The sequence below is a fragment of the Podarcis liolepis genome, assembly GCF_965112155.1.
Source record: "Podarcis liolepis genome assembly, chromosome: 15".
NCBI classification, from domain to species: Eukaryota; Metazoa; Chordata; class Lepidosauria; order Squamata; family Lacertidae; genus Podarcis; species Podarcis liolepis.
The window spans coordinates 8,700,458-8,726,421 of record NC_139566.1 but is presented as its reverse complement, the minus strand read 5'-3'; the positions used below and the strand labels follow the sequence as shown (position 1 = coordinate 8,726,421).

The following is a 25,964-nucleotide window of genomic DNA, read 5'->3' as shown; positions in this document are numbered from 1 at the left end:
ACAGCATTTTGTCTTCAAAAATGCACAGAAAGGGGAGAAGATGTGTGGATTTTCCCACTTGGACAACAGTCAAATTAACAAAGCTGGTTATTATACAGAATTAATAGTTTTGGGACGAGCTAATTACGTGCGGCTGATTATGGCGACACCAGGCAGCTAAGCAAACCGCTTTAGTATATAGAAAAGTGAACACCGCTCTGACTGTTAACGCTTAGGAGTATCTCGTCTCCCATCACAACAGCTACACAGCCATGGCTCCAGAAAGGAGGTGCTCATGAGATGGGACACAGAAGGGGACAGGCCGCCTCTTACCTGTAATGTTCGGAGGTTTTGGGGCTCAACCCCTTGAGCTCCAGGCCGGGAGGGAAGTTTGGACAGAGCCTGCTGTCCGACATGGGCAGGAGATGGCTGGACAATAGATGCTGCATTTTGGACAACCGGAGTCTAGAGGAGAGAAAGAAAATAGGGAGACTCGAGTGATTGGGATGCTCTAAAGCTCTCCATCTCTGGAGCAGAGTTTTGTTGGCTCAAAGTTGGAGGCAACGTTCACTTTACGCAAAGATAAAACTTACACTTCCGGAGTAATGGGGAGGTGCACCCACTTTGCAATGGTGGGGCAGCCCAGTTAATAGGGCCCTGGACTGCCCTGTCAGTCAGGTCTCAGAAACTGAGGGAGAGCATGCATTGCAGGGACTGGCAATGCCAGTGGAGACTAGTCTGCTTGGGCAAATGGGGCACTGCCCCCCTCCCCAATCTCAGCCAGCCCCCAGCCTCACAACAAGCCCAGGGGGTAGTCTTGGGTGTCCTGTCCCCTCCCCCCGTCTCCATTCTACCTTTGTAGAACTCAGCAGGGGGGAGAGGAGGAGGATGGGGAACAAAACTACAATCTGATGGCTCTGCTCGCCACTGGCTCTCTGGTGCCACCTGCTGTTGGGCTCCCTGCCTTCTGCCCTACCAGTCCCCCATGGTCCCTGGCCACTTCTGGGTGATGCCTCTGAGAATCTCTGTGTACAGAGAGGGAAATCAGCGTCACACACCCACGGTCTCCTTGCTCCAATGAGTAAAGGGTGACGGACGGATCCTACGTGGCAGCTGACATTTCCAAGGCGCAGTGTTGTGCCCTGGTGGGAAGCCTGGGTGCCCGGCTTACCTTTTGCACCACGTTCTCCTTCTGCAGCTGGCTCTGCCGTAGCTTCTTCAGCAGCACCAGCCGGGCCTCCTCCAGCCGCAGCTCGTCCCGCAGCTGCTTGATGAGCTGCTGCCTCTCCTCAATGCCTTTGCCCTGTGGTGGAGGAGGAGAGGGAGAAAGGAGGATTAAGAGACACTTGCAGTTCGGCTGCCAGCCCACACCCATCAAGCAGGACTGCTTGGTCTGGAAGCACCACTCTTCGGCTGTGGTCACCATGGTCACCCCAGCTAGGGATGATGGGACTCCAGCTCCCATCAGACCTGGGCAGCATGGCCAATGGTCAGGGATGATGGGATTTGCAGTCCATTTGGAGAATGGACACATCCCCTGTCCTGCCAGGAATTATGCAGCTACAATTCTCAGAGGGGTTTAACAATTAATCCCTCTTCTCAGGAAACTGGGAATTGTAGCTCTTGTTATGGGGAACAAGAGGCCTGCGAATGACTCTCAGCTCAAACTGACCCTCAACAAACTACAGCTCCCAGACTTCTTGCGCCGGGGGAGCCATTTTAAAGTGGTGTCACAGCACTTTAAACCTGTTGCATGAATGTGGCCTGCAAAGACACTTGGCTGTGGTAGCTTCAAAATGAGAAACAAACAGTCACCTGAAGAAGCATTCTGTGTGGCCTAAGAGGTTGCACACACTCTTTCGCAGCTTAAGGATGTGCTCAGTCCCTTGGCCTGAGGAGCCACTTACCTTGAACATTTCCAGATTGGCAGCCTTGAGCCTCTCTTCCATGCGGGAACTGGAACGGGGACTGGAGGCCTCATTATCAGAAAGAACAATGATGTCTGGCGAGGGGGTGAGCCGTCCCCTGTCCTGGTCACTGCTGAATTAAAAAAGAAAAGGATGGGGAATTATGAGAAAGATGCTGAGCTGCACACCTCTCTCTCTCTCCCTCTCCCTCTCTCTCTCTCTCTCTCAGGGAAGGGGACCCTTTGGCCCTTCAGACGTTATTAACGCCGAACATCAGCTGGGGCTGATGGGAGTTGGGAGTCTGACAATGCCTGGAAGGCCTCACAAGTTCTCCATCCCTGTTTTAATTTTTCTGAGTTCAAGAGACATTCCAGCTGGGCAAAAACACTCAAAGAGAGTGAAGCAAGGCCCAGAGAAGGGCAATGCACAGGGAGAGAGGTGTGTGCCTGGGGAAGAGTCCTGAGGGTCACCTTTTGCCCGAGGCTGCCCAACCCTGATGCAGAAAGCCATGGAGACAACAAACACTGGGGCTCATCTCTACCAAGGACAGATCGTTGGCTCTATAGCCTTCTCTTCCATGTCTATTTCCTTACATTTCTCTGCTGCAATCCTTACTGGGATAATCAATTGCATCGGTGGGTGGACTGAAGGTCTGATCAAGAAGGCTGAATTTGAAAACACCTGACAGCGAGAAAGCAACATGGGTATGCTGGCTGTGTGTGCAGCGAATGTGGCCCCGTGACAGGGATCCTTCCTAGCCTTGAGATGCTCTCAGTGGATACGTCAGAGGCACCACACACTCTCTGACGCCAAGAGCTTTCCTGTGCACATCGTGCAGAATCACAACAGGTTCTAAGAATGTTAATAAGACTCCTGCTGCTGGGATCAGGCCAAAAGGACCCATCTCGGCCAGCGTCCCACTCTCACAGTGACCAAGCAGATGCCATGGTGGGAAGCTTGCCATAAGGACCCTAGTTCGACGGCCACCTTCCCCACCTGTGATTCAGAGGCATATTGGGCTGGTACACTTCCAGACTGCAGGCCCCACGTGAGTGCTACAGCGTTCAATCCTTCCCCATAAAACAACACAGAAGCCTGCGTTGCATGTAGAAAGCTAGCAAATCAGGGGGAAAGGCTGAAACCCCTTCCTTAGCCATGAATAACACGAGAAGAGCCCTAAGGCTGGATCAGGCAGCCAACCTATTGCCAGCTGAGCTCCATTGATTTTTGGCTGCCCATGATTTCATTGCACTGAAAGAAAACCAGCCTTGCAATCTGTCATTTAAGCTAGTCACCTGTGGCGAGTTAGTGTGGCCTTCAGGCAATCAGAGGTGTGTGTGCGTGTGTGACCAAAAATGGCTCCTTTCTGTCACTCCACATATTGCTAGCCTAGCTGAGTAGGAGAGTGACGCTTGTGGATTTGTTTGCAAGCCAGGCTCCTTCCACCAGGAAAGAGGGAAAATTAGCTGCTACTCTTATTCAAACAGGAATAAAAAGTCACATTTTCAAGATCCTGCTTTATATTAAAACTTGGTGCAAGAGGGAGACAAGCCAGTGTGTCCTGAATTCAGGGGTGTTTGCTTGTTAACCCCACCAATTAACTGACAGAAGGTCAACCTCTAATCCTCAATTAACATGTAGTTGGCCAATTAATTTGGTTCAAGCAGGGAATTAGATTTTCTAGGAGATGAACAAGCCAGGCACCATGAATATTTCTGGTCCCTGTGAAGGAGCTACACAACCAAAAGAGGGGCAGGTAGCAATGAGGGAGACTGATTCTAAGGGGAATGCTCCATGAAAAGCCAGAAAGGGGGTGTGGCAAGAAATATTAAACTAGAGAGACTGCAAAATAAAGAAAATGGGAGATATAAGAGAAGCCCCAGAGTTTTCACAAGGAAAGAGGATATACCTGAACTCCATACTCATCGCAACCTTGGAAAGATTCTCCCTTTCAGGAAGAGATTTGTAAGCAGGGTCTGGGTCAAACGGTGACCTGGAAGTGGAATCGCTGGGCAACCAGCAGCGGCCGCCACTTCCTGTCACTCGGAGACGGGGCGATGTCATCCAGCGGTAACCAAGCGCTGCTGCCATGCTTTATGACATCACACAGGGCTTTTTTTGTTGGCAATTAACCCCCCTCCCAAAATCAGCATTGTAACAGGAAAATTGTCTCTGCCCTTGACTTTGGCTGACCAATGGGCATTGTGTGTAACTTTATGCTATTGGCACAGTTTATTTTGTGCACACGACTAGGGCTTTTGTAAAATTAAGGCTGGGAGGGTGTGTGTGCCTCAAATACTAGAGAGGAACAGTTGAAAGGGAGGAGCAGAACAACTAGGAATGGGGCTAAAGGAGAGAGGGAGGGCTGGGCAGAGCGTGCTCGTGAACACGCATATCCCCCCATGCACTAAGCATCAGACTCACAGGTGATGTACACATTAGCATACCGAAACATAGGGAGATCATTCTCTCCCTGCCCCCCCCCCCCAAATGATGCCCTCCATGCTTTTCAAACTTTTCTCTGACACAATGAGGGATGGAAGCCCGAGGGGCTCTTGTAAGTCTCTAGATGAGAGCTGCACTTCTTAGGATCTTGACAAGAGCAACAGGCCTCGGCTTCAAGGCATTAGCATACACTGTGCCTCAGGTATGAAACTGGAAGACGACACCAGGGCACACACAGAGCTCCGTACAGTCAGAAGACGGACACATTAACTTCAAGCACACTGAAGCTCCACAAGCAATGAGATGGATTACGTTTCGGTATAATGGATTGCATCCAGCTAAATCCTACTCTAGACTAGACCCATCAAAATCACGGCCATGATGAATCCATCAGCGGTCTTACTCTGAGTAGGATTTGGCCTGCTTCAATCCCAATCTGTGTCATAAGCTTTGCCTACTCACTTCATGCCATGAAATCACTTCGTGGTTTATGAAAACTGTAATCGGGTCCTTAGCCTTTCAGTCATCATTTTTTTGTTGAAGCTTTTTTCCCGGGGGAGGGGGGGGGACCAACTCCTTGCAATTATTTCTTCCTTTGACAGGAATCTTAAGATTTTTCCCTCTCTCTCTCTACAGGAAAGTGGGACTGGTGTGGCCAACGTTGCACAGCTCTCCCCCAGCACAGATGGCTTTATGTCACACTTCAGGAGGGGGGCGGGTGGAACAAAGCGTCAAGCGCACTAAACTTTAAGCAATCTCAAGCGAGGGAAAATGCCACTCTGAAAGTGAGTGCCTGAAAAGGCTATTTTCAGAACCCATAGGTTCACACAGATCCCGACCTGCTCTGTAACCCTCAGCCTTTCACAGAAAGCAAAGGATTTGCAAGGGGGTGGGAGAACTGTGGCTCTCTGGAGCACGTTGGAGTCCCCATTCCCATCAGCCCCAGCAGTCAGCATGAGCCAAGGGGTCACCGTGGATGATGGGACTTCAGGCAGACCTGGAGGGCACCATATTGTTGAGTTCAAAAAGCAACCCTCCACTACAACTTCTTCACATGGTGCACAGCTGAGCTATGAACTTGCCCTCACAGAAGACAGTGGTGGCCGCCAACCAGGACGGCTTTAAAAGAGGATTGGACAAATTCACGAAAGAGAAAGCTATCAGTGGCTACTACCCACAATGGCTGTGCTCTGCCTCTATGGCCAAAGGCCATAGTGCTCCCGAATCCCAGTTCCTGGAAAATGCAGGAGGGCTGAGTGCTCTTGTGCTCGGGGTCCTGCCTGGGGGTTTCCCACGGGGATCTGGCTGGCCACTGCGAAAACAGGGCGCTGGACTAGATGGGCCACTGGCCTGATCCTGCAGGGCTCTTCTTAGGTTCTTTATCAATGCAACACCTGCCCTCCTGCTTCTTAACTTCCATCAGCCCTAACCACTGCCCATGCTAGCTGCTGTCGGCCAGAATCTAACACCCTCTGGAGGTGCACAGATTTCCATGCCCCTAGTGTAAAGAGACTGCAGAGCTTCTCTCCCCACTTCTTTGGGGTCTTGGGGAAAGGTTGTGTATGCAGAAGTGTTACTACAGGCATTATTTTACCTAGGGTGGAAAATACAAACTACCCGATTAACACCGAAACACAACTGAGCAAGATCCTCTGCGGCGGATCAGTCCCCCTGGGACTGATCTGTCCAGCTCTTCCAATTCCACCTGCCTCCTCTTGCCTGATGAGAGGGGTTATGGCTGGATGGCTTTAAAAGAGGATTCGACAAATTCAAGGAGGAAAGAGGCTACCATCCATAATGGCTATGCTCTGCCTCCTCTAAGCTGCAGGGCTTTTCTGATGTTCTTAGGGGGTCTTTTTTGAGCAGTCGGTAACAGCCTTCTGCTAACCAAGCCCCGCACCCCGAGCTCCCCAGAAGATCCTTCTGTTCGAGTGTAAAGGGAACAAGAGGATGATGATGACCGGCGAGCAGGGGCGGAAGAGCAGATGGCAGGCAGGCAGCCTGGGCTGCCGCCATCAGCACTGCCACCCGCCAAACAGAGTGGCACCCGTGGCGCTTCCTGCCTTAGAGACGCTTTGCTCCCTCCCACGGCTGGCACTGCGCCTCTGAGCTGCGCGAGTGAGTCAGGATTTCACATCTTGAGATGGAGCCCATGTCAGTCAAACCTTGGGGCTGGTTGACACCTGTTCCCTCCCCCTGGACCAGTGATAAAGGCAGGGGCGGGCGGGCAGATGGAAGGATGTAGTGAGGTCCCCATGCACTGGGGGCGAAGAGACTATGGGTGCAGCATCCTGGGAGAACAACCGTTCGCAGTTTGGTTGGCCAGTGTGAGAAGAGGATACTGGACTAGAGGGGCCATTGGCCTGATCCAGCAAGCAAGGGCCCATGCTTTTATGCAATGCCCACTGAGCACAGCATTCAAAACAAAGCAATCAACTCGAACCCTTTCAGCAAAATACCAGAGCAGCTGAGATTTCGCTAAAGAAGAACTAGCATAGGGATGCTGATGCCAGCCCAGCCCAGGGCCTTTTGCTGCCTGAGGCAATGGACAAGGTGGCAATGTCTCCCTTTCGCGCGGAGAAACCGACTGGAATGGCTCTTCCTCTGCTACTGGCAGCATGACTGAACTAAGCCAGGATATGGCTGGGGGGGGGGTGAAGGGGAGAGCTGCAGCTTGGTGACGGAGCACCAGCTTTTTGTGCAGAAGGTTGTGCGTTCAATTCCCAGCATCTCCAGGTAGGGCCGGGAATGCCCCCTGCTTGAAACCCCAGAGAGCCAGTGCCAGTCAGTGGAGGCAATATTGTGCTAGATGGACCAAGGGCAGCTTCCATCTGAGGGCACCGCGTCAGCTCAGGGGTGCAGTGTGTGGCCCACACAGGAGGCATGACTCTGTCCCCTCCCAGGACCTCACTGCTATTGCCCAGCCTGAGACAGCCTGTTCCATGTCCTTTTTAACTGTTTTCGTTTGTTATTATGCTATGCATTTTTGTGTTTTTATATTGCAAACTGCCCTGTCATCTTCGGATGAAGGGTGGTATAGACATTCACTAAATAAAATAAATAAATAAAATAAATAACGGTACGGCTGGAGATATGTGCATGCGCACACACGCACACGTGTATGTGTAAGAGAACACCACGTGAAATGAATTATATAAAAGCCACAACTTGAGAGACATTTCATAGCATATTGGAATCAGGTGAAATTGACAAAGGATGGGTGTCAAAATCCTGGCTCTGGAGGGAGCCCCTTGGGTCTTATACAAATAAGTTCTACTCAGAGTAGTCACACTGAAATTAATAAGCCTGACCCAGATCCATTAACACATCTGCTTTGTCAATTACTGTGTTCCTCTGAAGAAGAAAAAAACTGAACAGAAAGTGATTGTCAACAACTCCCCTCAGTGCCTTTGGGAAAAGGGAAGGCCTAGGAAGGGGCACCCAAAGCAAATAAATTAAATATGCAGACCGAAATTATTGTAAGTGTGGCTATTCTAAAGTGATGAGTTAGATTTGCATCATTAAAAAATCTCATCCTGTTAGGAACATGGGAATCTGCCACATCAGGCAGGTCAGACCTTTCGTCCATCGAGCTCAGCGCTGTCTACACAGGCTGGCAGTGGCTTGCCAAAGTTTCAGACATGTAATGTCCACAGTCTTAAGACATTCCACACGGTTGCACAGTATTGACAAGAACAAAAAGGGGAGATAAATAGATCCTTGAGCCAAGGGTGCTCCTATCCTTCTTAATGACAAATATTAAACTCCCTCCACACCAGGTTATGTCTTGCTGCTTTGTTCTTTTTAGATGACTTGCAAAGACATACCTCTTTTGCCAAGCATTTGGAGGGAGAGGGTAGTATGGTTTGGATGGATTTGATGAATTTCTCCCCCAACTGTACTGTCATTTTATGGTGCTGCTTTTTTTTAAATGCTGCTGTCATTTCCATTATTTGCTCATTATTAGAGGAGCTCAACGTGGCATATGTGGGTTTCTCCCTCCTCGTTTTGTCCTCACAAGAACCCTGCAAAGTAGGCTCGGCTGAGAGATATCAATTGGCCCAATGTCACCCCAGTGCGTCTCATGGCTGAGTGGAGGGTCTGAACCCTGGTCTCTCCCAGGTCCTAGTCCGACACTGTCTGACCGCTACACCCCACTCAGTGTACTGAAGTTTTTATTTTATCTTCAGTACAGAGCCCTATGACTGTAGAATGAAAGGTGGAATAGATATTCATTCATTCACTGGCTCGCTCCACTCACCAACCAAGACCCCCTGCCATTCCCCCACATTAACTCCCTAGTGCTTCCTTTCCTACCCCATGCAACCACCAAACTCAATTTTCTTGGTCTCTTTGGTTTTTCTTCATGGAAACCCAGGATAAGGCACTACAAATCCTCCACTGGGGCTGCATGATGACAGCCTTGCATATTTATGTATATAGGAAGATATACACGCAAACACAAAAGGGCTTCCTACCTTCTCTTTGCGCTCATGTCCACTGGCTCCTCATTGATGTTTTCCTTCCCCGGCCTCCCCGAAGACCGGCTGTCCGTGTGGGGCCTCATGTTCCCATTCAGCTTCTCCTCATAGACCTTCAGGCCGTCCTGCTTGACGGGCAGCTCATGGGGCACCTCGATGCCCGCCAGGTCCTTCCTCTTGAGCAGCGCCAGCATCTTGAGGCGCTCCATGGCCTCATGCCCTTCCATCTTCAGCCTCTTGGCCAGGACATCATCCCGCTCGTCGGCTTGGTCCAGGCTCCGCTTCAAGAGATTCAGGCGCAGGGCGTCCTCTGTCATACGGTCCATCCTGCCATAGTAAGGGAGAGCAGAGGATACGGTCAGGGGGGAAACAAGGATGTGACACTCAGTATCACACCTCCAAAGCCAGCAATGGGGAACCTGTGGCCCTCCAGATGTTGTTGGACTACGGTTCCCATCACTCCTGACCATTGGCCATGCTATTTGGGGATGGGTGAGAGTTGGAGCCCAAGAACAGCTAGAAGGCAACAGATTTCTGAGCCCTGACCAATCAGTAGCTATTGGCCACAATGGCTAAAAATGGACCCCCTCCCAAAGTGCAGAAGAAGTCAACCTCCATCCCCTGCTTGCTGGCTTCCCAGAGGCATCTGGTGGGCCACCGTGCAAAATGCCATTTGCATGGGTATGGTTTGAAGGTACACGATTTCCGCTTTGCAGAAGCAAATCAGGCCTGGGTCTGGTCTGTGCCTGAATGGGATACCTCCTGAGAACCACATGCAAGCTGCCTTGAGTTCCAAGACTGGAGGAAAGGCAGAATATAAATATAGGAAAATGAATGAATAAGGAGAGAGGAGTTTTCAAGGAAACTAGCAGTTTTCAAGTTTCTTTCATTTCTAATCCTTAGTTCAGTTATTTTCACATTGGTTTGTGATTTGCCTTCACGAAAACTGATCAGAATTCTAGTGTGAGCTGCTCCCAGTATGCAGTTTTGTATGCAACTTTGCCTAATACACACGTTTGCAAAGCAGCTTCCCCTAATATGCATGCCTGTATATTATTTTCACTGACAGATGTATTTTTATGCACACTTGACCCCACTTGCCCAGAGAACTGTGTTGCAAAATTCAGCAAGGTGTGAATTTTGCAGGACAGCTGTTTAGATTCACGTATTGTTTCAGAAAGCGCAATTTAGGTACTTTCACCTTTAAATGCGAACCAAACAGAATTTGTCCCTCATCCCTAATGGCCGCTCCCCCCTCCCCTCAGAAAAAGTAAAATACATTCTTCGGACATGTACTGACATTTGACAGCCTTGCTTGCAAGTCCTTAGAAGACACTAATCCACAAAAATCTCTCACTATATCTCTTGCCCACATATGTTTTAGGTACTCAGCAGTCTAAATGAGTGAAGCTTCTGCTGGAAGCAACCACTTGTTTGCCATAGACGAGCCAAGGTGCTACATATGGCTGAGAAGCTTTTGAGAAGAACGCTAGTCCTGATACACTGTCTGATTTCCTTTATAGAGAATTGTTGGGTTCCTCATGGACTGGAATAGGAGTTCGGACATTTATTGCTTTGTGTGTGGCAGTATATGATGTGGATAAACGAGTAGCTTTAAAAAGCAGCTTGCTTTTACAGTGACATTTGAGACAGGATTTCGAGGACAGGAGTGTAGCAGACTCATAATGAGTGTATCAGAACTAAAGATGTCAGAGAAGTCCATCGAAAATGGAAACAGAAATGGCTGGTGCCTGCTTATTCGTCCCATGCCCAGAATAGAAATTAAATCCATCAAACACCAACAAGTATTCACCATTTTCAGCCCACAAAGTATATATAAATGAGCAGTCCCTCACCATTCATATTGTGTTTCCCTAGCATTTATAAGAAAGGTGTGGAAGCAAGTCCTTAACGACATTAAATCCATAAATTACTTAAATAAGTATGTTAAACAGTGCACAGCAAGACAAGTAACATAGTATTTGGTGGAAACTGAACTGCAGTGGAATGGAAACAATGCTGAATGTGACGAAGGCAGGTGGAAACAGAAATCACCCTCGTTCTTACATCCCTAATCAGAACATATGAAGCCGCTTGAGAATCAGACCATCTCCTCTGATTGGTGGGAGCTGCCAGTGGTCTTGGGTTTGGAGGTCTTTCCCAGAAATGTCTGTTTCAATGGAGATGCCAGAAGATGAATTTGGCTTCCTCCACACAAATCCTATGCTCCAGAACTGAGCAGTGTGCCTGTCCCTCCGTTTTTCTATCTCATCTCCCTTCCCTTCTCTTGCTCCCGATGTTGATGGGATTCAGTGTATACTTTTCACATGTCTTTGTGTTCTATAGTGAAGGTTTCTCACTTGACAATCATTTACAAGTGCATTACATAACATGCAAACAAAAAATAGATTCCTAATGATTTGATGTTGCTGAATGGGCTCAGAAAACTTTATGTGGTTTTCTGCTGAAGCTCAGGACATCCTCATTCTTGATCCGAGTCTTGCTTAATATGGTACCCTCTGGATGCTGCTGAACTCACAACTCCTGTTAGTCCCAGCAACAGTCAACATGGCCAGATGTCAGGGATGATGATGGGAGCTGGGAGCCTAGCAAGATCCAGAGGGGCTGGGGAAGGCTGGGAGAAATAAAAACAATACACTGAGCCTTGAGCAGAGGATAGCAGGATTTCCCACATTGTGGCTGCCATCCTTTGATCTGGGGGGCTCCATGGATGACTCAGTGCAACCAGACCAAAGACTACCCAGCTCTGTTGCAGTAAGAGATTAATAAGAACCCAAGAACATAATTAGAGTCCTGCTGAACCAGGCCAGTGCCCCATACAGTCCAGCATCCTGTTCTCACAGTGGCCGACCAGATGCCTGTGCGAAACCACAAAGCAGGACAACTCTCCCCTTTTGTGGCTTCCAGCAATTGGTATTCAGAGGCCTACTGCCTCTGACAGTGGAGGGAGAACATAGCCGCCATGGCTAGTAGCTGTTGAAAGCCTTCTCCTCCATTAATTTGTCCAATTCTCTTTTAAAGCCAAAGTTTGTGGCCATCACTGCCTCCCGTGATGCAGTGCATGAAGAAGGTATTTTATCAGCCCCAAATCTTGCATCATTCAGGATGTGCCATCCGCTCTAGTGTTATGAGAGACGGACGCTAAAAGCTATGACACTAAAGGCTCAGCCCCTGGTATAAACCAGGGAACCACAAGGTAATGGAGGACCACCAGAAGTGACCACTATCAGGAGCAGGTTGTCCTGAAGTCACTCAGTTCCCAAGTTGTTTAGGGTTCTGAGAATTAACGGAAGAACTTTGTTCCTGGTCCAGTAAGCAGACTGGTAGCGCCAGGACACATCAAAAGCTGCCGCCGAGCCTCTGTGAGAAAAGTGGGGTACAAATCTTCTTGAGCAGCAAAACCGGCTCAATAAACAATACGTTGGCATGCTTTCATCTGTCCTCAGACAACTTTTTATCACAGCCCTGAAGGCAAACCTCCCCCACCTCCGGAGCAGGCTTGGCTGGGAACGCATTTTGGAGGACAAGCCCGGAGCCAGAAGACAGTCAGGCATGCAGGGACATGTTTAGAGGGAAGATGTGCATTGCAGACTCTGTGTGTGTGTGCGCGCGCGCACACACACACACACACACACACACACACTTAAGTGTATGTCTCAGAAACCAGTCCTTGTCGGGTGATTAAATCATTCCACTGCTGATTAATCACCTCCTTGTTTAACCAATTCATTGATTCCATTTTGATAAGGTTGCCTTTTTGACAAAAAAATTCCAACACAGAAGCCTTCTTTAAAAAAGAAAAAGAATCTTAACAACAACCCACCACTCTTGAATTAGAATGAAACAATACCTTTAACAAAAATAGCCTCACAAAACTGGCATGTGGGTACTTAACACCAGCCCCACAAGCTAAAATTCAGCACCACAGAGAAGAATTGTACCTCACCTACTGTATTACACATTTCAAAGCTTGCAAATGTGCTGCTGGATCAATCCTAAATGTGCTCAGAAGCAATTCTCACTGAGTCCAAGGGGGCTCATGCTCAATTTAAATGACAGATTAAGTCTGTAGTCTTAGGAACATAAGAGGATCCTGGCTGCTGGATCAGGCCAATGGCCCAACTAGTCCAATGCACTGTTTTTGCAGAGTCCAACCAGATGCAAGCAGGACCTGGGCACAAGAACCCTCTTCTTTCCTGTGGTTTCAAGCAAGTTTAATCAGCCTTTTACAGCAGAAGCTGAGCACAGCAACTGTGGCCATTAACACTGAAAGCCTATTCTCCACCGATTTCTCTTCTTTTAAAATCATCCAAGTTGGTGGCCATCACTTTCTCCTGTGGGCGTAGTTTAACTATGCGCTGTATGAGGAAGGACTTTCTTTTATCTATCCTGAATCTTCCAACATTCAGCTTTATTGGACACCCACGTGTTTCTTAGGCTTACGAAAGAGGGAGGAAAACTTTGCTGTACCCACGCTCTCCATGCCATGCATAATTTTATGAACCTCTATCATGTCATCTCTTACTCGACTATTCTCTAAGCTAGCATGTCCCAAATGCTTCAACCTTTTCATGTAGGGGAGTTCTTTATCTCAGTTGTTGCAAACTTGGGGTTGCTCCCGGGTAAATGTCTGTGGAAGGGCTGAAGACCATCTGCTTTGTGTGCAGAAGGTCCCAGGTTTAAAACCATCCATTTCTTCACAACTGTGAGGAGTGAAATATTACTATTGTATTTCAGAGACCCACAACAGCTCACTGGAGAGAGCATCTGCTCTGCATGCAGAAGGACCCAGGTTCAATCTCCTGGCAGGGCTGGGAATATCCTACCTGAAACCCAGAAGATTAGCTGCCAGTCGATATAGACAATAACAAGCTAGATGGACCAACAGTTGCTCAGTATAAAGCAGCTTTCTGTGTTCCTAAGTGACCTTCATTTCTGTTTAGCAAAGATCCCTGCAGCCAAATAATTTGGCAGGCTGGTAAATATCCGCCCCCCCCCAGCCAGTTTCTATACCTGTGAAAAAGACCCTTCCCAGACTCCAGAGGAGATGGTTATGGAAGCAGTTCCCAACAGAAAACCGTTGCTTTAATGGGGACTACGGAAACCTCAGTACAAACACCCCGCTGCTGTGCAAAGTTATTTTAATTGCAACCAAAGTTTGTTCTGACTGCATCATCTGGGGTTAGGGAGCATGCGGCGAGGGGCACACCTATGTTCTCCTTTAATCCCAATGTGACCAAGATCTCCAGGGACAAAATTCTGGCAGGGACTGGGAGTGATACAAATAGGGTTTTTCTCTCTCCCTCCCTCCCGCCAAAAAAACCCAGAACTTGGCAAGTGACTATTTGCTTTGTCTGACCTTGGGATGCCAAGGAAGGTATCCAAGAACCCACAGATGCACTTTCTTGAAACATGTGTTTGATCCCTGGTAAGGTCAGCACTCAGGTCTTCAATGCCTACAGGAGAGCCTAGTGATTAAAGAAAGCCACAGGGGCTTCCTGCCATTCAAGGCTCATGCCCCTACTGGTTTTTATCCTGGCCACCTGATTGGCCGAGCTTACACGTAACACTAAACCATGGGCAAGAAGTTTTGTGCATCAGCCTCAGAGCTTGAGAACTTCCCTTCCACTCCTCAGGCAAGGCCGTGAGGAAACAGGAATTATTTGCTTTAGTTTTCAAATAACCATAGTTATTCACTATGCCCAAACCAGCATAAACTGTGGTTAGTCTTAACTATGGTTTAGAGCACTTCCCCCCAATTTCACTCCCAACTCCCACCATCCCTGACCACTGGCAATGCTGGCTGAGGCTGATGGGAGTCCAACAACATCACAAGGACATAAGAAGAGCCAATGGCCCATGTAGTCCTGTTCTTATAACCAGATGCTGTGGGAAACCCTGGAGGGTATGATGTTGGGGAAGGCTAGCTTAGGGAAAGAAGCCAGCTTCAACCTGTGGTTCACAATCCTGGTTTATTTGCCACTCTGTTTGGATTAACAAAGTGACTCAGCTTGGGTGGAATGAGTAACTGTGGTTAAGTGAGAGCTTCTGATCTGGTCCCCGAGGCTGCACCAGAAGCAAAGAGAGAGGATGCGTGCCAAGGCCCATTCCCATGGCGCTGATCTGCGGTTGAGCATTACGTCCAAACACAAGCCATTGTTTGGAAGGCTCTGCATCAAACGTTGTGGCCTCAGGGATGACCTAGCTGTCCTTGGCACAAGCGTCCCTTTGTCCCAGTCCCCACTTGGCATGACCCCACTTAACCTGGCCTCTGGCTCCTGCCCAACCTCCCCTCTTCCTCTTGCAAGCATGGCAGACACCTCCTCTCAATTCAGACCTCAGATCAGTTCACCCAGCCACAATCATTATGTTTTATAAAGTGGTACCTCAGGTTAAGAACTTAATTCGTTCTGAAGGTCTGTTCTTAACCTGAAATTGTTCTTAACCTGAAGCACCACTTTAGCTAATGGGGCCTCCTGCTGCTGCCGCACTGCCGGAGCACAATTTCTGTTCTCATCCTGAAGCAAAGTTCTTAACCCGAGGTAATATTTCTGGGTTAGCGGAGTCTGTAACCTGAAGCGTATGTAACTCGAGGTACCACTGTACTGGCTGGTAAGTTGTTGTTGTTTTAAATATGCTTTCTGCAACCTAGTACTCTCCAGATGGTTTGGACTATAACTCCGATCAGCCCCAGGCAGCATGGCCCAATGGTTGGGGACGGTGGGAATTTGGAAACACCTGGAGGGCCACATTCTCCACATCCCTGACATAACAAGTTAAACCATTGGTCCATCCAGATAAGTATCATATATACACTGACTAGCAGTGGCTCTCTGAGGTGTCAGATAGGAGTCTGTGGGGCTGTAGCTCAAAGTGCTTTGCCAGGCAAAGGTCCCAGGTTGTATACCTGCCACATAGGAACACAGGAAGCTGTGTTCTACTGACTAAGAACACTGGTCCATTTAGTATAGCATTGTTCACACTGACTGGCAGAAGTTCCCCAGGCTGTCAGGCACAGAGTCTCTCATGGTCCCTCCTGGAAATACCAGGGACTGAGCTTGGGACCTGCATGCAGGGAGGGTTGGGAAGCCAGCATAGACATAACTGAGCTAAGGTTTTGCTGCGCATAAGAAAGTTCCCCATGTTCTCATGGTGAGATTTAGGAAAAACAACAGCATAACAAAGGTGTGTGTGTGGGGAGTTCGATAACAAAAGATAAACTGAGTCAAATGAAAACCACCCTGGTGGTTTTTATCCAAACCCAAGGCCCATCTAAACAAGGTGGTCTGAACAAGCCTACAAAAGGCTGAGAGGCAAGAGGTTCAACAGCAGTGTTAGAAACTCAGATATATAAGCTAGGCACCAAATGCCTCCTTAAACCAGGGTTAAAAAGGTAAAGGGACCCCTGACCGTTAGGTCCAGTCGCAGACGTCTCTGGGGTTGTGGTGCTCATCTCATTTTACTGGCCAAGGGAGCCGGCATATACCTTCCGGGTCATGTGGCCAGCATGACTAAGCCGCTTCTGGCGAACCAGAGCAGCGCACGGAAATGCTGTTTACCTTCCTGCCGAAGCAGTACCTATTTATCTACTTGCACTTTGATGTGCTTTTGAACTGCTAGGTTGGCAGGAGTTGGGACCGAGCAACGGGAGCTCACCCCGTCGTGGGGATTAGAACCACCAACCTTCTGATCGGCAAGTCCTAGGCTCTGTGGTTTAACCCACAGCACCACCCATATCCCTAAACCAGGGTTACTGTCACCAAAATGAAATGCCTAGTTGCCCATTTGGGGCCAGATGGCTCAAGTGGTGCATTTTTCAATACACCTTTATGTTTCCTGAAATTCATTCTGATTGCGCAGATAAAATATAATGGATAGAATTCTACAGGATGTTTTGCTAGTGTGTGAAAACTATCAAGATCCAAGGAACCCCAGGCATGTACCTTCAGATGGTGGAGATGTCAGGCGCCATCCTGGCGCCCGGGCATCTTCACTTGGTCACAAGTGGCCGATAGGTGCAAAATGTGCCTGGCGAATTCCAAACACTGTTCCACAGGCCTCCTGAGTACGGCTATACTGAAGTCTGGGAGCCACAACTCAGAAGGCCCTGCCTCACATGCTCAGCGACCCTGCTTTGGACAGTGTTGGAATGTGCAGCACAGACTCCCTGGTATATCTCAAGAGAGAAAGGTATTCTCTAAGCCAGGGCTGGGCGACCTTCTTCAATGAGGGCCACAACCGTGCCTGGGCAACCTTCCAGGGGCCACGTGCCATTGGTGGCCGTGGCCAGAGGACAAAATCGGTGGAGAAATGAATGAAAATTTTAACTCTGTAACGTAGACTAATTTCTACACCCCCCCCAATCTTCCATCAAGGAAGAGGCATAATCAGAATCCAAGGAGTCATCCCAGATAGGGAAAAACATTCAAGGAGGGGCACGACACAGGGGCTGGGGAAAGCTCTGAGAGAAGTCAGAGGACCACAACTGGACCCCAGGCCTGCATCCCCCACAGGTCTGGGTTCCCCCATTCTTGCCTTAAGCATTATCTATCTCTGCACAGTATAACTCTGAAAAGATTCCAAGGAAAGCCAGGGTTCCCAGGGGGAAAACACCACCACCACAATGTTGCACTAATGTTTATGCTTTGGGACAACATGAAGACTAGAAAACTATTGCAAACATGGTTAGGGAAAAATGAATAGGTAAACCACCATGTATTAGATAGGATTGATATGAGTTTATAAAACTATGCACAGAATGGAGAAAATGGACAGGGTTGAAAGCTTTTTTCCTCCCTCTCTTGCCACACTAGAACTCAAGGATATTCAATTAAGCTGAACGCTGGAAGATTCAGGAGAGGAAAAAGTGTTTCTTCGTGGAGTGCAGAGTTTATCTATGACTTCGGTCCCACAGGAGGCAGTGATGGCCACCAACTTGGATGGGTTTAAAAGAAAAATTGATGCATTCACAGAGGAGCTATTAATGGCTACTAGCGATGATGGCCATGCTATGCCTCCATGGTCGGAGGCAGTACTGCTGTTCGATACCAGTTGTTGGAAGCCGCAAGTGGGGAGAGTGCTCTTGCACTCCAAGTCCTGCTTTCACGCTTCCCATTAGGGATGCTGGTTGGCCACTGTGAGAACAGGATGCTGGGCTAGATGGGCTGCTGGCCTGATCCATGTCCGCTTCTCTGGAGCAGCAGAAAACAACCTTTCTCCCTCCTCTATGTGACATGCTTTTATATAGCCATGTTCAAATATATAAAAGGATGTCACATAGAGGAGGGAGAAAGGTTGTTTTCTGCTGCTCCAGAGAAGCGGACACGGAGCAATGGATCCAAACTACAAGAAAGAAGATTCCACCTAGGAAGAACTTCCTGACAGTAAGAGCTGTTTGACAGTGGAATTTGCTGCCAAGGAGTGTGGTGGAGTCTCCTTCTTTGGAGGTCTTTAAGCAGAGGCTTGACAACCATATGTCAGGAGTGCTCTGATGGTGTTTCCTGCTTGGCAGTGGGTTGGACTCGATGGCCCTTGTGGTCTATTCCAACTCTAATATTCTATGTCCTTCGTCTGCGGGAGGTGCTGGTTTTAAAATCCCACAGAGGCAGAATCTGTGCCCTCCCCTTCCCCAAATCAGTTCCCCAGGAAGCTCCATGAGGGCTTGTAAAACCCTTGGGGAGCGCAGCAGGCAAACAGGAGCAGTGACGGTACCAAGAAAGCAATGGAGATGCAGAGCGAGGGGGAAGGAGGAGGGAGAAGCGAAGAAGTAGAATGTTGGAACAAAACCCAAGGGACAGCCAGCTGATCCGACGCAGGCCTGGAGTCACAGCAATCTGAGAGAAATCAAATAAGTCAGATTTATCCGTACAGATAGATTTGTGGCCTGCAAAGCTTCTGGGAACGGGGAGAGGCCACGTGGCTGACATGTAGGAGGCTGGACAGCATCTCACCCAAAGGGCTTTGGCATGCCGTTTATCTGGTTCTGTTTCAAGCTACACACACACACACACAATCAGACTGTGCTCTGAGCGACCCATTGATTGCAAGAGGATGGGAGCTGCCTTATAGGTCAGACCGGAGTGGAGAGTTTTGTTTAGCTTGAGATCCCCATTCATTCGTGACCCATCTTCTGGGGGCCGCATGCCTGGGGCAGGGACAGCCAGAGGTAAAAGTGGGTGGAGCAATGGATGTATAGATTAGGCCAGTGTTTTCAAACCCTGGCTCCCCCGATACTGTTGGACTACAACTTCCATCACCCCTGACCACTGCTTAAGCTGGCGGTGGATTGTGGGTGTTGAAGCCTAACAGCATCCGAGGACTCGAGGTTGAAGAGTTCCGTAGTGGGCAATGTTCCAGCCATGCAAAGGACAGGGCCTTCCACACACAAGCCTCTCTGTCCTCCATGCAGGAAAGGAACGAGACATGATCACAGGCTAAGGGTACATTCCAGCCAGGCAAAAAAAAAAGTTATGGGATGGGGAGGGGGGTGGTCTAGGGAGAGTCCCAAGGGCCAGAGAGAGAGAGGTGTGGAGGACCACATTTGGGCCTGAAGTTCCCCACCCTTGGGCTCAGACTGAAAGGTCTACCTAGTCCTTTATCTAGTACTGGGCTTCTGACCAGAGAGGCCTGCTGGAAACCCACAACCACAACATGAAGATAGTGGCCTTCTCTCTTTCTCTCTTTCTCTTATGTTCACCTCCATCAAGTATCTGATGCATAGAGAGGCATGTGGATTTAAACTTATGGAACTCACTCCCACAAGGGGTAGTGATGGTCCTTGGATGGCTTTAAGAGGATTAGGCAAATTCGTGGAGAAGGATAGCAGTGCCTACTAGCTATGACAGCTATGCTGTGCCTTCACAGCTGGAGCCGGAAATGCCAGTTCCTGGAAATTATAGGAGGGGAGAGTTGCTGCTGCACTCAGGTCTTACTTGTAGGCCTCCCACTGAGCATCTGGATGGCCACTGTGAGAACAGGATGCTGGACCCGCCTGATCCAGATACTCCCACCTTCTTATGATTTTCTCCAATTGCTGCCATTTCAGCGCTCCTTTCACAAGTCCAATTCTTCGATAAAGTCATCCAAGGGCAGTTGGTTACACACCACATTTCTGCATGGTGTGCAAGCAACGGAGAGGGGGGTAAAAGGTTCCCTTCGGCAGAATGGAGTGTTGAGCTGCCTTAACCCATGTTGCGAGAAGTGTTCTAGCATGGGTGGGATCTACGACTGGGTAATCAATGCGCATGCTGCCTTGGACCATTGCCAGCCAGCACAGCCAACAGTTGGGGATGATGGGAGTTGGAGAGCAGTACAGTGGTACCTCTGTACTGGGGACGCGGGTGGCGCTGTGGGTAAAAGCCTCAGCGCCTAGGGCTTGCCGATCGAAAGGTCGGCGGTTCGAATCCCTGCGGCGGGGTGCGCTCCCGTTGCTCGGTCCCAGCGCCTGCCAACCTAGCAGTTCGAAAGCACCTCTGGATGCAAGTAGATAAATAGGGACCGCTTACTGGCGGGAAGGTAAACGGCATTTCCGTGCGCTGCGCTGGCTCGCCAGATGCGGCTTTGTCACGCTGGCCACGTGACCTGGAAGTGTCTCCGGACAGCGCTGGCCCCCGGCCTCTTAAGTGAGATGGGCGCACAACCCTAGAGTCTGTCAAGACTGGCCCGTACGGGCAGGGGTACCTTTACCTTTACAGTGGTACCTCGGGTTAAGAACTTAATTAGTTCTGGAGGTCTGTTCTTAACCTGAAACTGTTCTTAACTTGAAGCACCACTTTAGCTAATGGGGCCTCCCGCCGTCGCCACGCCGATTTATGTTCTCATCCTGAAGCAAAGTTCTTAACCCGAGGTACTATTTCTGGGTTAGCGGAGTCTGTAACCTGAAGCGGATGTAACCCGAGGTACCACTGTAGTAGTTGGAGGGCCTGATTTCCTATCCCTGCTGCATATGATAGGGAAGTAGAGACAACCTCAGTTCAGATGCCTGTCTTGATACCAGCCCCCTGTCTGCCTAGCCCCCAAAGCCTAAGGATACCCCTATTATTCATTGTGGCTTCTTTCTCCAACCAACCAAACCCCCGCAGACAAAAGATCTTAACAAGTTCTTGAATGGAAAAAATGAAGGCTTTAGCAGACGCTCTTCTTTGGATGATCAGGACTCTCTTAATTGTCTCTGTCCTGGGTTGCCACCACCACCACCACCACCACCAGATGTTCTCAAGATTTCTTCTCCTACATGACTCAAAGCTACTCAAATCCTGAGTCTCGGCCTACAGATAAAACCAGCAGCCAAGGTGCATGAAGATGAGACTCTGTTACAGCTAATAGCAGGAGGGAGGGTCTTTGGGGAGCCCATTGCCTGTGCCCATGGCAAGGTTTGTGTGGGAGACAGTGGGTGCAGTCGACATACCTGGCTCCTGTTCCAATTTTGTTTTTCATTTTAATTAGCTGCTAAAGAAGAACTGCAGGCATTTAGGCCTTCTCCAGCTAGAGTCGTCAGCAATAAAAGATCCACAAAGACATCGTTCTGCCCTGTTCCTACCCTCGCTGTGGTTGGCGATGGACTACAAGAGCAAATTCTGCCTGCTCTGTCTGCTCCTTTGGGGGCCTACTGGGTTTCAATTAAGGTGCGGCAAAAAAAGAGTGCCCCCCCCCCGCAGTTTTCACTGGAAAGATGAAGAAATGTTTTCGAGTCCTTAAAATAATGTTACGCACTCCTCCCCTTGGGGGTTTCATACGCCGTGCCCAGAAGGCTGCTGTCAGTGCCCCGTAATTGTGCAATTTTGGGTGGTGGTAAATTTCTCTGCTTTCTTTTAAACACATTTACACCCTGCCTTTCCTTATTTAAAAACTCAAGGAGGCTAATAAGAAGATCAAAGCACAATTTGAAATATCAATTACAGAGACATTAAGACACTAAATACCGAACAACCCCCACTCCCAATACCACCAGAGTAGCAGATCAAACCCTGAATAATAATAAAAAATAAAGACAAAACAGCTATCTATGAGTCAAATGCCGTCTTTAGAAAAGGAAGGGTTTGACTATGTTTTGGGTGAAACATGATTCCCTTGGGAGAAAGTTCCAGAGCCTAGGTATGGCCATGGAAAAGGCCCTCTTCCTGCTCCCAAGCCAGTGTATTCCATAGAAACTCCAAGAAACTGCCTCTTTCCCCATCTAGTTCCATTTTGCCTACACTGATGGGCAGAGGCTCCCCAGGATTCGAGACCAGAGTCTTTCCCCAGCCCTACCTAGAGACTGAGTCTGCCTGGGACTACCCCTATGAGTTATAGTCCTTTACCCAATAATAAACCAAGATTCCAGTCCTCATGTTTCTGAATAACAGGGTGATTTAAGAAGCTGCCCTATAACAAATCAGTCAATTGGTCTATCTAGTTTGGTACTGTCTACACTGACTGGCAGCAGCTCTCTTAGGCTTTCCGAGAGGGTTCTCTACCAGGAGATGCCAGGGATTGAACCTGGGACCTTCGGCATGCCAAGCAGATGCTCTACCACTGAGCTGCAGCACTTTCAAGGATGTTGGGATCCATAGAAGGATCTGAACATTTGGTCCCCGAGCCTGACCGCTCCAGAGGCAGCAACATACTCTTTCAGCTACCACTTCCTGGAGAGAAGACCATGCACTACTCCACTGCAAGCTTACAGCATGGTCATCTGCTAGGTCTGCCCATCTATGGATAGCCCAGGATTCTATTCTAGCTTGCTATTCATTCTCCGGAAGACAGCAAGTATTATGGGAAAACAACGTGCAAGGTTTCACAAATCTCTTGTTCTAGAGGGAGGTGGGCAACTGAGTATTTCTGGAGGGCTGCTTTGAGAAGAAGGCCCAATCACCAGCCCTACCACCGCCAAAGAATCCTGCAGCATCGAACCCCCACCATTCCCAAATCCCTCACTGATGCTGGGCAAATGAGAGGACAGGAATACTTCGCCAGGGGTTGCATTTGTCCCCAGGGACTGCCAGTTGCAGATCCCCAGTGCTGGAAACGAGGCACTTCATACCCTGTAGAAATGTGATGCTTTTTTTTTGCCCTGCCAAATCATATCAAGGGGCCATCTAGTCCTCCCTTCTATTTCCGAACTCTGGACAGCCAGAGTCCCCCTGAAAGGTCACCCTCAGAGCATGGAGACAACTCCCGGTCATCTGAAAACACAAAGAGAGCCCTCTAGGGTCAGACCAAATGTCCTCCCAGTGCGGGGGGCGGAAGTTTGAATGCGGCCCTCCAGGCCTCTGCACCTGGCCCTCGGGAATCTCCCTGGGCCATACCTCTCCATGAGCCACAACCCTCTTTTCTCAGGCCACACATCCCACCAGCCTTGCTGGAGGGTTCTGCCTGCCTGGAAGTTCTCCTTGAACTCTGCGATTATGATGCTAGCTTGCCTGGATGGAGGACAGAGAAGGGTGTGTGAGCATGTGCAGAAACTGACCTATGGCACAAAGGTAACATTTACATACGTTGATCCGCCCACTTTGCCCTTGGCCCCACCCACCACTGGCACATGGCCCTCAGAGGGCTGCCCAGAAGGGAATGCGGACCTCAGGCTGTGGAACGTTCCCCACCCCAATCTAGTGCAACATCTTATTTTCACCCTAGCAGCCAATCAGCTGCCCCTGGGAATCCCACTTGCAGGGCACTTCCTCCCTGTCCCCAGAATTTGGCATTCTGGGGCTCACTGCCCTTGTTACGCGGAAAGCCCCATCTATGTAGCAAGCTGGCTAACAAGCTGTTGAAATACCTCTCTGCTCAGGACAGTCTCCATTCTGCTTTACCTTCAGCCTACAACAGACTCTACTGTACAAGATCATCGAGATTCCAAATTTCACAATCTTAAGAATCACACGGGTGCACGTGGTCCCTGCCTTTGGCACAGTTTCTTCTGCCTTGCTCTGAGCCCACCCTGCAGAGGTTATTGCCCCCACCGCACCCTCTGGGTCTGAGAAACGGGTGTCGGTGCTGGCTCAATACTGTCAGCTCTCCCCCACCACCACCACCATCAAAAGCTGCTCCGCCTCAGCTTCTCCGAGAGCGAAGCGGATGTCACTGCTGTTAAAAAAAAAAAATGAAAAGAAAGAGAGATGCGTTTCGAGACAGGACACGCACAAAATGGCTGTCTCCCAAGACGAAACGTTTCCATACAATGCTATAAAAAGGACAATCGCCAAAAAAGGAAACCGGGACTTGACAGCCAGGCGGTCCGAGGAGCACGACGGGGAGGAGAGATGCGAGAAGATTAAGCCATTCCCAGCCACCCTTCTCAGACTGGCTCAGACCCTGCCTCTTCCTTCCAGTGCCTATGCTGGCACAACACTCTCTCTCCCCCCCCCTTCTCATTCCGCACCCAACTTGGCAAAAAGAGATACTCTCCGCAGCAATTGTGCCTTGTGAGTTGGGAGATTGAGGAGAAGGAAAAGAAGCTCGCCTTACAAACAAACCACAGCTTTCTTCCAAGGAGCCCGCGATCCAAATTCCACCGCGATCCATTGCAGTTGTGGGAGGGGGGGGGGATGATTACAAATCACGCTCCCCAACGACAGAAAGACAACGGTTCTCAGAAAATGCGTACGGAGAAGTGGCGATGAGAGAGACCTAGATGTCCCCAGACAAACTGGACTCTTGTTTTCGAAGGAAGCGGAGAGAACAGCTGCCGGCGCAGTTATCTGTAGGAGCCATTTCGGCGCAAGCTCACTGAAATGGCTCTCCCACCCCCACCTCGCATCTTCCTTACAGCTCGTCGGAAGCAAATTATCCAAAGATGCTGGAAAGCTCCCCTTGTAAGCAAGCAGCTCAGCCCGCAAGACACTGCAACAGCTCTCGGCATTAAAGTGGGCTTGTTGACTGCAGGAAACGACCTTATACCGACTACTTAGTTCAGTATTGTCAACACAGACCAGCAGCCGGTCTCAGAGATTTCAGAATGGAACATTCTCAGCCCTACTTGGGGGGTGCCAGGAATTAAATCTGGTACCTTCTGCATACAGAGAAGATGCTTGAACTACAGTCCTTCCCCATAATATAGGAACGTAAGATGCAGCCTTATACCAAGTAAGACCAGCTGAGCTCATCTAGCTCAGTACTGCTGACACTGACTGGCAGCGGCCATCTGGGGTTTTAGACTGGGGACATTCCCACCCCTGCATGGTTTCTCCCAGAGGAACATCAGAGGTAGGGCAGGGAGGATCAAGCAAGCAAAATGAACAGAGGACGGACAGGGGAAATTTTGGCTAGCTGGGATTTGAAGAAAGTGAAATCATTTGAAACGAACAGTACATGAAATTTGACTACCTAGCTGCGTGCAGAGGGCAGTTTATCCTGCTTCAAAAGGTATACGCAGTATACACATCCATGAAAGAACTTGGGGGAGGCTCCACAGCCTTTTCCTCTGTATGGCCACATTAATCCTTACACCAGCCCTATGAGGCGGTCCAACACACAATGGAAAACATCTCAACCCAGCGGCAGGGGTGAAGCTGGCAAATTCCACACTGGGGAAAAGGGATGAAAATACAATGACGAAGAACACAATGCCATATCACACACACACAGACACAAACACACACAGCAAGTTTATAAAACTATGGATGGAGAAACTTTGGGGTTTGGGAGACACCCCACAAAACTGACTAGCAGCAGATTCCAAGCACGCAAAAGGAAGTACTTGTTGCATGCGGCACCGAATTAATCTACGGAACTCACTGTCACATGACAAAGAGAGTGCGCTTACACAGAAGGTGCCAGGATTAGTATCAGGCATCACCAGCTAAAGAGGATCGGGTAACAGAGGCAAGACCTTTCTCTGCCCAACACCCTGGAGAATTGTTGTTACTCAGAGTAGCCACTACTGGGCTAGAGGACAGCTTCCTTGGGCTGTAAGCAGCATCTGCATTGTTCAGAGGCTGCCTAATCCTAAATATTAGTTGCTGGGAGGGGATCCCTTGGCAACGGAGGGTTGTTGGGCCTTCAGGGGAACAGCAGGCACTGGATGAAGTGAACTAGCAGGGCTTCCCTTGCATTATTATCCCCCATGGGGTGGGGAAACATTATAAGCTATATACAATTATGCATGGTGTAGAGAAAGTGAAATACTTCTTTCTATCCACTTTCTCTACACCAT

At 49.2% G+C, this 25,964-nt stretch overlaps 1 protein-coding gene across 11 annotated transcripts in view; it reads right to left on the bottom strand.

The window, feature by feature from the left end:
- Nucleotides 1-25,964, bottom strand: part of GATAD2B (GATA zinc finger domain containing 2B) — a 65,742-nt gene that overhangs the window by 14,654 nt on the left and 25,124 nt on the right. For 5 of the 11 annotated variants that reach the window (XM_083477164.1, XM_083477170.1, XM_083477169.1 and 2 more), the window contains exons 2-5: nucleotides 8,810-9,139; nucleotides 1,887-2,019; nucleotides 1,151-1,282; nucleotides 313-444 (exon numbers count right to left, since the gene is read on the bottom strand). In XM_083477164.1, the coding sequence (XP_083333290.1) occupies nucleotides 313-444; nucleotides 1,151-1,282; nucleotides 1,887-2,019; nucleotides 8,810-9,138 (726 nt within the window). In that variant the 5' untranslated portion in view covers nucleotide 9,139. Of the gene's footprint in view, nucleotides 1-312; nucleotides 445-1,150; nucleotides 1,283-1,886; nucleotides 2,020-3,795; nucleotides 3,993-8,809; nucleotides 9,140-24,277; nucleotides 24,339-25,964 lie in introns of those variants that run through there. The other 6 variants (XM_083477172.1, XM_083477173.1, XM_083477174.1 and 3 more) reach the window with 4 other exon arrangements.